General features: G+C 36.6%; 1 protein-coding gene across 1 annotated transcript; it reads right to left on the reverse strand.

Annotated features, from left to right (window-relative positions):
• Nucleotides 1–2,057: 2,057 nt before the first annotated feature.
• LOC101855373 (m7GpppN-mRNA hydrolase) lies at nt 2,058–12,583 on the reverse strand. The gene is made up of 10 exons (XM_005108262.3): nt 12,463–12,583; nt 11,727–11,878; nt 10,311–10,438; nt 9,461–9,559; nt 8,448–8,600; nt 5,960–6,069; nt 5,262–5,444; nt 4,420–4,465; nt 3,080–3,116; nt 2,058–2,501 (listed from the first exon to the last, which is right to left on the reverse strand). Exons 1-10 carry the CDS (start codon nt 12,546–12,548, stop codon nt 2,341–2,343), a joined length of 1,155 nt encoding a protein of 384 aa, XP_005108319.1. The 5' UTR covers nt 12,549–12,583; the 3' UTR covers nt 2,058–2,340.
• Nucleotides 12,584–13,275: the final 692 nt, after the last annotated feature.

Consider the following 13,275-nt stretch of genomic DNA (forward strand, 5'->3'; position numbering starts at 1 on the left):
TTAAGAAAAGGCCTACTTTGCTATGTGGCTTTTACTGAAACACGTTGATTAAAGACACAAAAATAGTAATACATCAGTTTCCAAGGACTCTAAAACAATGGAAGTGAGTGGAAGTTACCAAACTTTGGGGGCCATTTTATAGCAAATTTACCTCTGACACCAGGTGACAGACACCTTCTTCAATTGCAAACATCTTGACTTCTATTCAAGATAGATGGGTAACTTTCATCGATTCTGTCGCACCATGACACATTTTACTTTATTCTCACAATGTATAATGTACGTCAAAAACAAATTATTTCCCTAAAATCCCCTGAAAACTTACCTACTATAACAAAAAGTAACTGCAGTATAATCCGCTTATATCGACATGCTTTGGGAAGTGGATTTGAAGTCGATATATAAAAATGTCGATAAATGGAAATATAAAGCCAAAGAGTAAAAACAATGGGAGGTCAGTGGTAAAAAGACAACACTACTTTTTTAAGTTGGTTGCTTCCCTTGATTCTTACACAACTACACAGTAAAACTAACAAGAGGCGGGAAGTGGGGGGGGCCTGATTTACGGCACCAAAGACCGAGCAATGCGAAGCGCACACAACACAGCAGCCCAAACTTTGTTGTAGCATCCTTGTAAGGCCTGTTTATGGCCGCTTGCTGGGGAAAATGGAAAGGCGAGGCACTGACTCATTGACCGTGGCACTTGCCAGCGACAGACAGAGAATGGGATGGGGAAGTGGAGTGAGAGATCGGTTGTGGGGGTAGGGAGGTGATTCCCAGCACGCCAGATGCTCACGTCTGTGAGGCACTGTACTGTGTTGGAGACTACACTGTGTAGGCCCTACATGACCTACTCAAGCCTGGTGTGTCGAATAGGCTACTTGGCAGGTAGGCAGACTTAATGAAAAACTAATGCGTTGACCATAAGCGTGGCTTTTTACCCCCATTTATGTTTGTGGGCTTCGCCAGGTACCCAGGGAGCATGTCGATAAAGCAGAGTGGGCCGGACAAAAAGTAAATATATAAGAGACATTGTTTAGTGAAGATATTGAAGGAAAAATTTCGTAATTGGAAAATATGTCAATATGTCAAAATGTTGATACATCGGGTGTCGATATAAGTGGATTATACTGTATTTCAAAGGTACATTTTAGATGTGGCTTTCAAAAAGTAGAAATACTCTACAGAACTCGGGATTTCAGAATGTGAACGTTACAACTGAGAGTACATTTTAAGCCGAGTACATTACACCATGGTTTTACCGGGTACTATTTCATACCCAAATTCTTTTCACAATAAACAAAAAATTTTTTTTTAAATTTATAGCAATTATTCATTCAGCTGAGCCTCTCTATTTTTTAACGATTCCTCAATAATCATTGTTAAATCAATATAATCAATACACTCCGATCAGGTCATCAAGTTTGATATTATTCAGTCTACCTAGTTTGAATTCAATGTTATACATTGTTGTGCAAAAGAAAAAAGGAGAATTTTGGAAATCTTTTTCGTTTTTAAAATTGTTCTAACATCACCATGGTTCTACATTGCATGTTAAAATATTTGATAAAATAACTACAATCCAGTAGGGATAATGTTGATCCAAAAGTAGGAGGATTGAACTGAACTTTTTTTTTTTTAAGAATCTTATGAAAAAAATTGGGAAAAAATTCTTCGCAAATACAAAAAAGTGTGCAAGAACAAACACTAAAAAAAAAAGAGGCCAGGCTCCTATCACTTCACAATAATTCCCATGGTTATTGCCCCTTGGAAAGCTTATTCCAGTTTGCTATCTCCACACCCAGGGACAAAACTGCGTGGCAGCACATCAAGGGCTCAAACCCTGTCATTCACACATATGTCTCTGGTATCCATGGTGACATTTTGCTACATCAGAATTAAAAAGTTTTAATCGACATTTCTGGCTGTTTTAAGTTACTAAGACCATGAAGTCAGAAAGCGAATGCTCTATCTGCTCTATCAAAATCGTGGATAATATTTGGTGTCGCTATCAAGATATTCAAAGAATTGTATTAGAAAAAGCTTGACATAATGTGAAACTTTATAAAATTTTGACGTCAAATTGCTCAAAACTAGGTACTGAGCAGATAGAACTTTGTAATTTTGAGGTAGCGTTTTAAAAAGACCTTTTCTTTCATGTGAAAGTAGTACACTGTATTTGGCACAACAGGAATATAATACGGTACCATGCTCTCATTGGTCAAGAGAGGGACAAACTGAAACCTCAGTATTTTTTTTCAATGCAAAAATCAAGGCCCCGGACTTAGAAGAATTCAATGCAATGTACCACATGTCATTGTGTCTTTTTTCCGACATAAATTACACTTTCCGAGTGGGGAAGTAATAGGTTCCTTCATGAGGCAATAGCTCTAGGATACCATCAGTGTCCAAAGAGAAGTTGAACCAGGCCTGGGAATAAAAAGAGTTTGTGTCCACCTCCGGTGGCTTGTACACTTCAGCTGGACGCTGCTCTCTATGTCCTGAAATGTACAAGAAAGAAAAAAAGGAAATCAAATATTTGCTTCCAGTAGACAACTATTCTTGTACAATACACCAACTTAACACCCATCCTCCATACAACACAACTATATATCAGCATTTCTGATGATGTATTCCTGCTGCTGGCAAATATATGCCCTTTCCCACCAACAAGAGAAACAAACAGCCTATGTTCTCTCTAATAAGATATTGACATGTCAATGCTTAACACAACAAAGACCAAGTGCTGAAAGGAAAGTACTCTACTTTACTCTACTTTACACCCCATTTTTTGTACTTTTTTATTCCAATTTTTTTTGGGGGGGGGTCATGATCCTTAGATTTTGCTGAGGCTGACAAGCTATAAAAAGCAGCAGTGTCTAATTTGTGTATTACTCGTGCACTATGAATACATTAATTGTCAAATTCTTTTATCTGTTTCAAAATTCAAAAGAGTCCACAAGGCTTCTTTAGTAGTTTGTGAAGGGAAGCAGAACTTCATATCAAAAAGAGGACATCTAATTTTCAGACTTAAAAACACGACAACACTTTGCACCTTTACTTAAATCTCAAGACTTACCAAATAAACTCTGAACAACAGTCATTCCTCGCCTTCCCTGTAAATATTCAAAACTTAAAGTTAGCTCATTGATAATCCAGACTGAGCGACTACAAAAGACTATGTTTGGTTGTAGTCGTGGCAAATTAGCATGATAATCGGTAACTAATGTGATATGTACATTTTGTCAACTTTACTTTTCTTTTCGTACTGAATTTTAATGAAAGTAATAAATAATTTAATCTTTCTGAATAATTGCATGAGTTTTACTGTCCTGTACAGCCAAAAAAAATTTCCCCCTTGGACAATAAAGTATTATCTTATTATCTTATCTTATCTTAGTAAAGCAGCAGTAAAATCATATAGGAGGAGCTGATCCCATCAGGGAATCCACCAACAACAAACTTAACAAACAAGTCTCCTTCCTCTGTGTGCCCCAGCTTGATCTCACAAGTATTCAACAGTAAATTGTTAGACTTGCAGAACCCCACATGACAACAGGATCTCCTATTTTTGGTCTATTTCTTTGATAAGAACAAAAAATTCTCCACCTTTTACGATGTCATTTTCAGAAGCACAATCGATCATTAAATCGATCAGTAAAACGCATAATATAATCTATATCTCAATGGTAAGAAAACAAAAATTTCAAAAACATATAAAACAGACAGGGAATCAAATATAACTATCAGAAGTGAAACTATTCAGATCGAGGGAAATTTGAACATCTGGGCTCTTTGATCATAAGCAAATGGGATATCAACAAAGAAAAAGACATCTTACCAAAGTTATGCAAAAATTGACAAAAAATAGAAAAATATCTTTATAATGGTACTAATAAATAAACAAAATTTAAAATTCCCGAAAGTCATACATTCCCAAAAGGCGTCTTTGCATACAAATCTTGAACAGCAGAAACAGAAAGACATCAGAAAAGGCAATAAACTATTGGAGCTAAAGCACTACTGTTACAGAAGGCCACCACAGGTGTCTTGGACTCAAAGGACAAAACCCACTTATTTTGGAAAGAAATAAAACTAAAAAGAAACTGGCTCTTAGATACGACTGGCTCCTTGATACAAACAGAAAACACAAAATGAAATACTTTTGTCTCATAAAGAGATGCAACAGTCTTAAAAGGACACTTCTAAAGGAAAAGTTCCTGGAACTGGAAAACATGGCAGATGATGCCCATAAGGAAGACAGAATTAGAACATCTCTGAATGACTGCAGACAAGTGTCATCAAAGCTTAGCAAAGAGGCTGTTAAGAAAACTATGCTCTGACTGGGAACACACGACATAGAAGAAGCTGCAGTACATTTTAACAAACAAAACAAGTCAAAAGCCAGTTCTTTTATACCTGCTTGACTTGGTTCTCTTGGAATTCAAGGATATCCCTCGAGTACCTGAAAGTTTTATAGAAAAAAAGCAACTTATAAAATATCTGTAACATACTACTACGACAGAAAGACTTACTATCAGCCCGATTCCTTGGTTCTTCAAGATTTTTTCATCCCTTTCATTTTGAATGGACGGGGAGGAGAGGGAATGAAAGATAAGCTTTAGTGATATTGATAGTCACCACTCTCCTTTTCCCTTTTATAAAATAGTACAATGATCAAAAAGAAAAGACTTTCAATTTTAATGCCTATCTCCCAAAGATCCAAGTGTGTTGAGAAGCATGGAAACCCCTATAACATCTTATGTTCAAGAATACCTCTTTGAAGAACAAATTAGAGCGAGCCCCGTGACAGTCGACATGATTTCAACTAAGTCTACGGGTCTGCCCAGCCCACATGAGTGTGTCATTGAGTATACATCTGTTTACAAAAGCTGGGTTCCCACAAATTTTGTCACAACTTTTATCTTGGAAAACCTTGATATCTCATTTTGAGGAAAGGACTGCCTGATTTTAATATTTCAATAGGTGGCAGCATGGAGAATTCGATTTTTTCTTCTGATTGGTGTCTAAAATGTATGTCATTCCCATCAAGAGAGAGAGGATCATGCCTGAGCCCCTTCGCATTATCAAACTCAATTCCCAGCATCTAAACAAATCGATGAAACAGAAAAGAAGAAAAAAAAAGATTTTACATAACACTTAGATCATTATGTTCGGCAAAAGAACAGCTAATAACAGAATGTTAAAAAACAAAAATATAATTCCATTTTGCAACATGAACATGAAAGAAACCACCTAACCTGACAGAAGTCTTGCGTTGGTTCACAAAGTTCTTTGGTGTGATCTTGCCCTTCTTCAGCTGCATGTACTCCTGATACTGACTTTGGTTCTGCTGGGAGAACTGTTTCTGTTGCCTCTGTCGGTTTCTCTGCTTGGCACCTCCATCCCCTGACTGCTTGTCATGAATCCATTTCTTGATGGCCCTATTTGAATATCAAACATAATTGTTTACACATAATTAAATTATTGTAAAGTGCGTGGAGCCTTCTTCTAAGGAGGAATATGGATTTTTACCACTTCAAAAGCAAAGACAATCTCATTTATCCCAAGTAGGCAGTAAAAAAAATGGTTAACAATGACTCCTGCTTTTTCAAATTTGTCAGAAAAGGGATTCTTTCAAAAACGGCCATAATTTCAAAAAGAAAAGCAACACATGAAAGAAAGCTCTACAAAAGATATCAAGCACTTTATATTATTAACACAGCCCTGCCTGCTCAGAGGGTAAGATCCATAAATAAACTAGACTCATCAAAAAATTATATGAGAATGCAAGAAAAAAGATGCCCCAAGTGCATCATTTTAATGAGATTTATAAAAACAGTGAATCTGAGACATCAACAATTGCATCTGCAGACCAATATCTAACACAATAGGGGGTCAGAAAAAACATCCACCCTTCTACAAATCTCCCTTTCTCTAAACTAACTCTCGCACTCACCTGAGATATGGCACCACGGTGTACAGGTTGACATTCTGACCCACAGTTTCCTTAAGCAATGACTCTGTCTTTGCAGTGAGCAGCATTTCCAGAGGAAACCACTGAATGTCCTATATGAAGAAAAAGCAGAACACTTATTAATGCACATCGCATCAGACTTGAAATCATAACCCAAGGGTATGGTTCCCAGACATTTCCCGGATTGTCTTTGAGACTGACTGATAATAAGACCCTTTACCCCTCCCCAGTGCATCTATCTGCAAATGGGTTTCCTGAGAATCAGCTGGGACAGAAATAGTTGATGATAGTCAAAGAGCAGAGGTCACCAAACTTTTTCCAAAGCGGGCCAATATCCGAGCAAATGCTGACTGCAAGCCAGATAACTATTCACACCTCATCAGCACATATCTCACGGTGCACCGGCAGTAGAATTTTAGTTGCCACGGGGGGTTCCCCGCCAGGCGCCTTATCACGTCGAGGTAACAGGGGTCAGCTCCCTGTCGCCGCTCTGTCTGGGCAGACCTAATTTTTGGTACTTTTCAACGTACAATTTAAGGTGTATCCTTGTATTTATGGTAATTCTCATTTAGAGCACCCAAAGCACGCATTTCTGCTCTTGAGACTCAAAAAAGAACGGACGTTGTAACTTGTCTGGTTATTTCGTTAGACGCGCTGGAGTCGGCAATGCTAAATTGTAATTTTTTTGGGGACTAGCATGAGTGAAAAAAAAATCAATATTAAAAAAAGACCTCGTCAAAATCTGTCAAACTTTTGGAACATGAACGACATAGCATTGGTACAGATACTCAGAAAAGATGGTATCTGCGTATATAATAGAAAGCTGTAATTTTGCAACTTTATCCATCCGGCACACAATTTCCTATGAAGTAATTCCTCCAAATACAACTTTATGTGTCTAATATAATCGTGAATATTCGCATATTTTCTCGAAAGTTTATAAAAGTTACCATGAAGTTTCTCTATGAAAAGTACAAATCGATTTTAGTACTAGAATACATCTTCAATGTAAATCTAATACACGAACAGTATCTGTTACACTCCAGAAATTCCTTACTTTTCTTAAAACGTTAAGTATAGGTTTTGTAAGTTGACTGAATAATAGGGATGACTTCTTGTAATTGGGTTATAAGAACAATTTCTAGCTTTCCAGGGACACTGCCAGCTATATTTTTCGTTTCTATGACCATTTGCAATAACTGACAATGTGACTGATTTCTTTACATTCATAATTGTGTCCGCACATATTTCCGACACAAAAACTAAGAATGAATGTGTTAGCTGGCATTATTTTTATTCCATACAAGAAGTTTATCTCTACCCATGTATTTACACGGTTTTGTGGGATTTTTAAATCGCTTAGATTCTATATTACACCTTTTTAGATGTATGCAGGCTGCCACAGACATAGCATGATTCATGAACAAACTCAGAGTAACTTTCTCTTGTTTAACAGTAAAATAAGAGCTAACGCTGATCGTCTTTAGTTAAAAAATGCAGATATATATGCATCTTTCTTCTCTTAAAATTTGACTATTATTTCTCGCGCAAAAGACATGATATTCGTAGTCAGTTTAACACAGATTTTGGAGAGATCTGTCGTGCCTTTTTTAAACAATCATTTATTCATAAATTTGTAACTAAAATAGGACAAATTGGGTAGTCTACAAACACTTGTCTAGAACAAAAACTAAAGCACAGAAACTAACCATTCTAACGCAGAATAAATCTCAAGACATTGAGCTTTTAGTACATCCGCGTAATGGTTTGCTATGTGGGATGGGGAAGAAGTTATATCGTTTTAAACATAGTCAAAAATGCGAACTTCCTGACCGACATCGGCAAAGTCGCTTCTGGACTCATTAACCCCGTGACCCCGAGCCGGGGAGCTCCGGCGGGCTGCTGAGTCACGCTAACTAAAAGTAACAGAATTGGGCGAAAAGTGACGCCGTGATCTGAATCTCACAAACTAGAAAGCAAAATGAATTAATGAAATTTGTGAATCCAGTTAGAAGTTATGATGTCTGTAAAAACATGTTTAATTTTTGCACTGCATAGTTAAATGAAATGATAAAATTACTTTGAGGATCAAGTTATGAGCATGCAGCAAACATATCTTCCAACAAACAAACTGAGCAGCCATACTTTGGTGACCTCTGCCTAAGAGCACTGGAGTGGAACATGAAAGAAATATTGTTTCCAAAACTTTCTAAACCTTCAACAAACAAAACAATTCCACTTATTCCTTCCTTCGATCAACACAGAATTTCAAGCTTTTCATGATTTAATATTCTATAACATAATGCTTCTTTTTCTCACTACTGATCTTTCAAGGTTACCCCTGATGAAAAAAAAAAGAAGAAAAATTTGCTACAGACGATGTAAAAAGTTTAAAACCTTCCAGAAATAAAAATCTCGTGACAAATGACACCTCTGTTCAAACCAGTAAAAAGAATCAAAGCACTCATACCCTTATCTCTCTACGTGTCTTGGGCTGAAAAGCCGTATCCCATGGTATTCCATCAATTAAGTAGAGGCGGTTGAGTTGCTCGTTGAAGTTTTTCTCCAGGTACTCATAGGGATCGACATGAGGTCGTATATCAAAGCCTGTTTCCTCAAGAACCTAGAAAATATTAGCAAGGAAGAACACTACGTCAAGATCTTATATCAAAACAAGTATATAATTTAGCAATGCTCATACCATATATATAGATCCAAAATACAGTTTGTTTGATAAATAATTTAAAATAGTAAGAGACAAGCAAGTCCAGGATGTAAAAATTTTCATTTGTAAGGACATCACAGCATTTTTGTTATCCCTTCATACGTAAAGAAAAATCAAATGAAATGGGAACATTTCATTCTACTCTCTATGATCAATTCGAAAACAATGATGCCTCCATCTGAGACATTAGATACAAGGATGAGCATGTCAGATTTTGCAAGCACCTGAAATTCTACAATATTCATCAACACAAGAGTCACCAGTATACTAATAAAAGAACAAGATCAGAAAAATTCTGTTTTTTAACCCCAGTCATGACTGACATGTAATAAAAGTAATGATACTTCAGTATTTTTTTAACACAAATCACTCCTTAGTATTATTAGCACGAAAAATACAGAAAAATTCACAACATATTGTTTTTGCTGAAATAAATTTTTTGACAAAATTGAACGACCTACAAAAAAAAATGTGGTTCATTATAAAGGCACAACGGTGAAAGAAAAATTAGAAGGACAGGGAGGAGGAAAAAACAAAGTACCATAATAAAAGGGTGAATAGTTGAGCAAAGAAGCCCAATCTACCCATGGAAAGGCTGACATCCACCATGGGTATATTAATAAGCAGCCCACTTCACCACCACCTCCCATTACTGATCCCCTTTCCTTACACAATGAGAAATATCACAATAATAAAATATACTAAATTGACAATTAAGATAAATTGCAGTGTAACATAGAGTCTGCCAGGAGACTTACCTCTCTAGCAGCACAATCCACTGGAGTTTCATTCTGATTGATTTTGCCCTTGGGAAAACCCCAGCTGTTCCTACCTGAAAAACTTTGAACCAAAAGTACCTGCAAAAACAAGAATGTATTACATATCAATACATATAAGTAAGTGTGTGTGTGTGTGCATGAGTGTGTGTGTGTGTGTGTGTGTGTGTGTGTGTGTGTGTGTGTGTGTACGTGAGTGTGTGTGTGGGTGAGCATACATACATTATATTATTTCTAAAGATGGCATTCTTTCACAAATTATACAAGGTGGTAGACACAATCATGGTTCAGTTACATCTCTTACAGTGCAAAGAAATTTTTTATTTAGATGCAAACTGCATCCACCCCTCCTACTGTAACTCAAAGATACAATATTACACAGAGTTTTATAGCTCTTTTTCTATAAATGTATGAACTTGTAATCAATCGAGATACTTAACAAAGGAGCTTTTGCTATTAGTAAAATTCCATGCAGTGGCACACGCAGTTTGTCTTTCATTACACTGTGGCTCTGAAGAGCATGTCATCGGAGTCTAGTCTCAGCAGGGAGAAAAGAAACCTGCTGAAGCTTTCCGATCAAGGATCTACAGATCTCAATTAGGAAGTTTTTAACCCTATCCATACCTCCTGGGGGTCATTTTGTTCCCCTGGGGTTGTATTCTTCACATTTTAGAATACTTCTAGTACAAATATCTCTTTAAAACTTTTACAAGAGATGTTTCACAATAGCTGAATAATACATCCTCTCACAAAGAACAACCATTGTTTCTTACCAAACCAAAAGATAAAAGATCAAAATATTTTTATTTAAAATTTACTTATATTAACTCACATGTTTCATAGTTTGGTCTATGATAATTGCACCATACGTTCCAATGGTCCGTTTGTACTGTTTCCAGGCGTCAAAATGTTTGTCAAATTCTGCAAGATACTGCTTCAACTGAGGTACATGATTTATTACTGTCTGTTAAAGAAAACACTTTAAAACTGGAGGTCATCTGAAGAGACTTGGAGATGAAAATGACAGAGAAAGGTATATTTTTAATATCTTTTAGTTGGAATATAAATATACTTGTATATCAGCTTCTATTGTCTATCATGTTAATTTTTTTTTCAACAATTCTGTTTGTGTACAACTGTTGATAGAAAAAAGAGTACCGGTACACTTGAAAACTTTTTATCCTTTTATTTTGTCCTGTGTCATATTTTCAGAAGTTGATATATGTGTCACGACGTGGTGCAATCAGGCGCTTCTCAATTTTTGGGCATGTGGAGTTATTGGTATCCTCTGAAAGCTTATTTATTCGCCTTGCTTCCAATAAAATAAATATCCATTTATTTTGAATAGATTTTAAGACATTTGCGATTGAAGGAAGTGAGGTTGCCTTGTTTTAGTGGTGAAATTAGCGAGAAAATGGTGGCCAAAGTTTGGTAACTCCAATAGTTAAAGAGTCTTCGAAAACTGAAAACTGACATATTTAGTGCCTTTAATCAATGTTTTTCAGTAAAATTCACATGGAAATGTGTTTTTATATATATGTGGACATAAAGAGGTTAAGTCAAAAAATAAAAATTCAATAACAATTTCCACACTGGAGGAAAAATTCCTGTTTCTCCGATTTCGTTATTTTGACGAGCCCCTGATTTCACCACACTGCCTCACATATTTTCTTCAGTTTTACAATGATCATCACCAGACCGAAAGAGTTCATAGTCATAATAGAAAGCAGTTGAAGTTGAAGAGTTTGATAAGAAAATGAGCAGTTGCTCTAAAGTAGCCAGTGTGCAGGTAGCTATCAAAAGCAGATGGTCTCCCTTTCATAGTAGATTTTATTTATCAGTCTTCACTTTGTATCAAACCATCAAGAGCCTGAAAGCTTAAAGTCAATTACACTTGTCCATTTCAGTTTTTAGAAGTACAAAACAGAAATCTTTTAAGCAACAGATTAACATCTTGTTTGCTTGATTTTGAGTTTGTGAAAATGATGGGCAGCTGAAACCTGGATTAAAGACGAGCGTCTGTTGTGTTGCAGTTAGGCGCTTCACTGTCCCATGCAGGAGACTCGAGTTCAATTCCTGAGAGGGGAGAATTTTTAATAGGTGTATTTCAGTCTTTTTGCTGGGATGTTGTATCCCTCTCAGCTCGTGTTGGCCCTGACAGGCAGGGTCTGAAGCCCACCGCTTAAATGATCTAAATGGTGTCGATGGGGACATAAAAACGCATACACTCCACTGGATATAAGGATACAATCATATGAGAACTCTCTCATAGTGCACTCCTTCAGCTGTGCGTTTTCTACACAATGAAAGTCCAAATAAAACCAGTAGGCTGTTTCAATGTGGAAAAAAATCCTAATGATGGACTTCACTTCCTCTGGTCTGGTGTTGATGATGAAGCGACTGCAGATACACAAAACAAAATTCCATACATTTCATTAGATATATGATTAATATATAATTATATGAACATGTTCAGATGCAAACTAATACCTCAAACAAGACATTTTACCATGCTAAGACTACAAAAAACTTCCCACACAGGACAATTAAGTATTTTTTTATTACCTTAATCTTATCTTATCTTAACTTATCATTGTACAATAGCACCAATTATCCAATACCACTGTGGTGAAAGACAGTAATCTCCATTTTCCCAGTAGATTCCACATATTATTATTCTCTCCAAATCTCAGCTCAAAGCTATATATATTAGTATAGTGATGTACAAGTGTAATAAGAAGGGTGGTGCATCCCTCCATGATCATCTTTCTCTAAAATTAAGCATAGAGAATAATTTTACAAGCCGAAAATAATTTTAAGAATGCTTAAACTTAAACAATGAAGTTACTGGTCACACACTTTGAACATACACCAGGTCAGTTATTTAATACAAATTAATTAATTAATAGAACTTTTCACATTTTCTTAAATCAAAATATCTTCCAACAGGTTAGGAAAACTCAAATGATCAATACTCGGCTCACCTGCTTAAATCATTCAAGACATATGCTGGGATGCACTTTCTACGTGAAATTGCCCTTGCAAACTTATGACCACTGGAATTATCCATTGCTGTAGACTGTGTATGGCAAGATAAGAGAAAAGTATCAGATTATGAAGCAGGTTGTCAGCGAAAACCATTTGCAATTGCCTTTTGTTACAATGAGGTCTCATTAAAACATCAATTATAAAAAGAACAAATCCTCAAGTACCTACACAAGAGAACCAAGTCTATTAAGGAGGTACAGGTTTCCATTCACAAAAAAGACAAAATTGCAAGAGAGAATGGCTGTTTAATTTTCATCTGTTTGTCCCCTTAGTCATAATCAATCTCAAGTTTTTACCTCCATCCCCAAACCCCCCAAAATAGAGGAGTATGAGACACAACACAAACAAGGACAAGATGTGTTACAGCTTGGTGGAATCAGGCACTTGTCAGTTTTTGGGTATACCGCCTAAGATCCCGGTACTCGGGAGCAAGGAAATGCGGAATCTTAGGCGAACCGGGATCTTAACCGACAAACCCCGGGAACAATCTATGGTGACCCATGTTAAGGCTCACAATCGGTAAAATGGTCTCCCTCCACTCTAAAATAAACTGACGTGACCCCTGGGTGAGTTTATGGCATATGGCGAGCAAAGAGTGGTTAACTTTGATGACCTATCACACTGCATAGTGGAATGAGGCGTGCCATTATCAATTATTATCTTATCATGAGTCTCAAGATCTATGCTTACCCAGTTGCCCCTCCCCTTTACCTGTCGAAAATGTACAGCTTTCCATCTCTGACCGAGTC

This window comes from Aplysia californica, unplaced genomic scaffold (genome assembly GCF_000002075.1).
Source record: "Aplysia californica isolate F4 #8 unplaced genomic scaffold, AplCal3.0 scaffold00673, whole genome shotgun sequence".
In the NCBI taxonomy this organism is placed as follows: domain Eukaryota; kingdom Metazoa; phylum Mollusca; class Gastropoda; order Aplysiida; family Aplysiidae; genus Aplysia; species Aplysia californica.

Coding starts and splice junctions, on each gene's coding strand:
- LOC101855373 (XM_005108262.3), bottom strand. CDS start 12,548: ATGGATAATTCCAGTGGTCATAAGTTTGCAAGGGCAATTTCACGTAGA. Junction 9,560..10,310: donor TAGACCAAACTATGAAACAT/GTGAGTTAATAT, acceptor TTGTTTTTGCAG/GTACTTTTGGTTCAAAGTTT. Junction 6,070..8,447: donor AGACACGTAGAGAGATAAGG/GTATGAGTGCTT, acceptor TTCTTCATATAG/GACATTCAGTGGTTTCCTCT.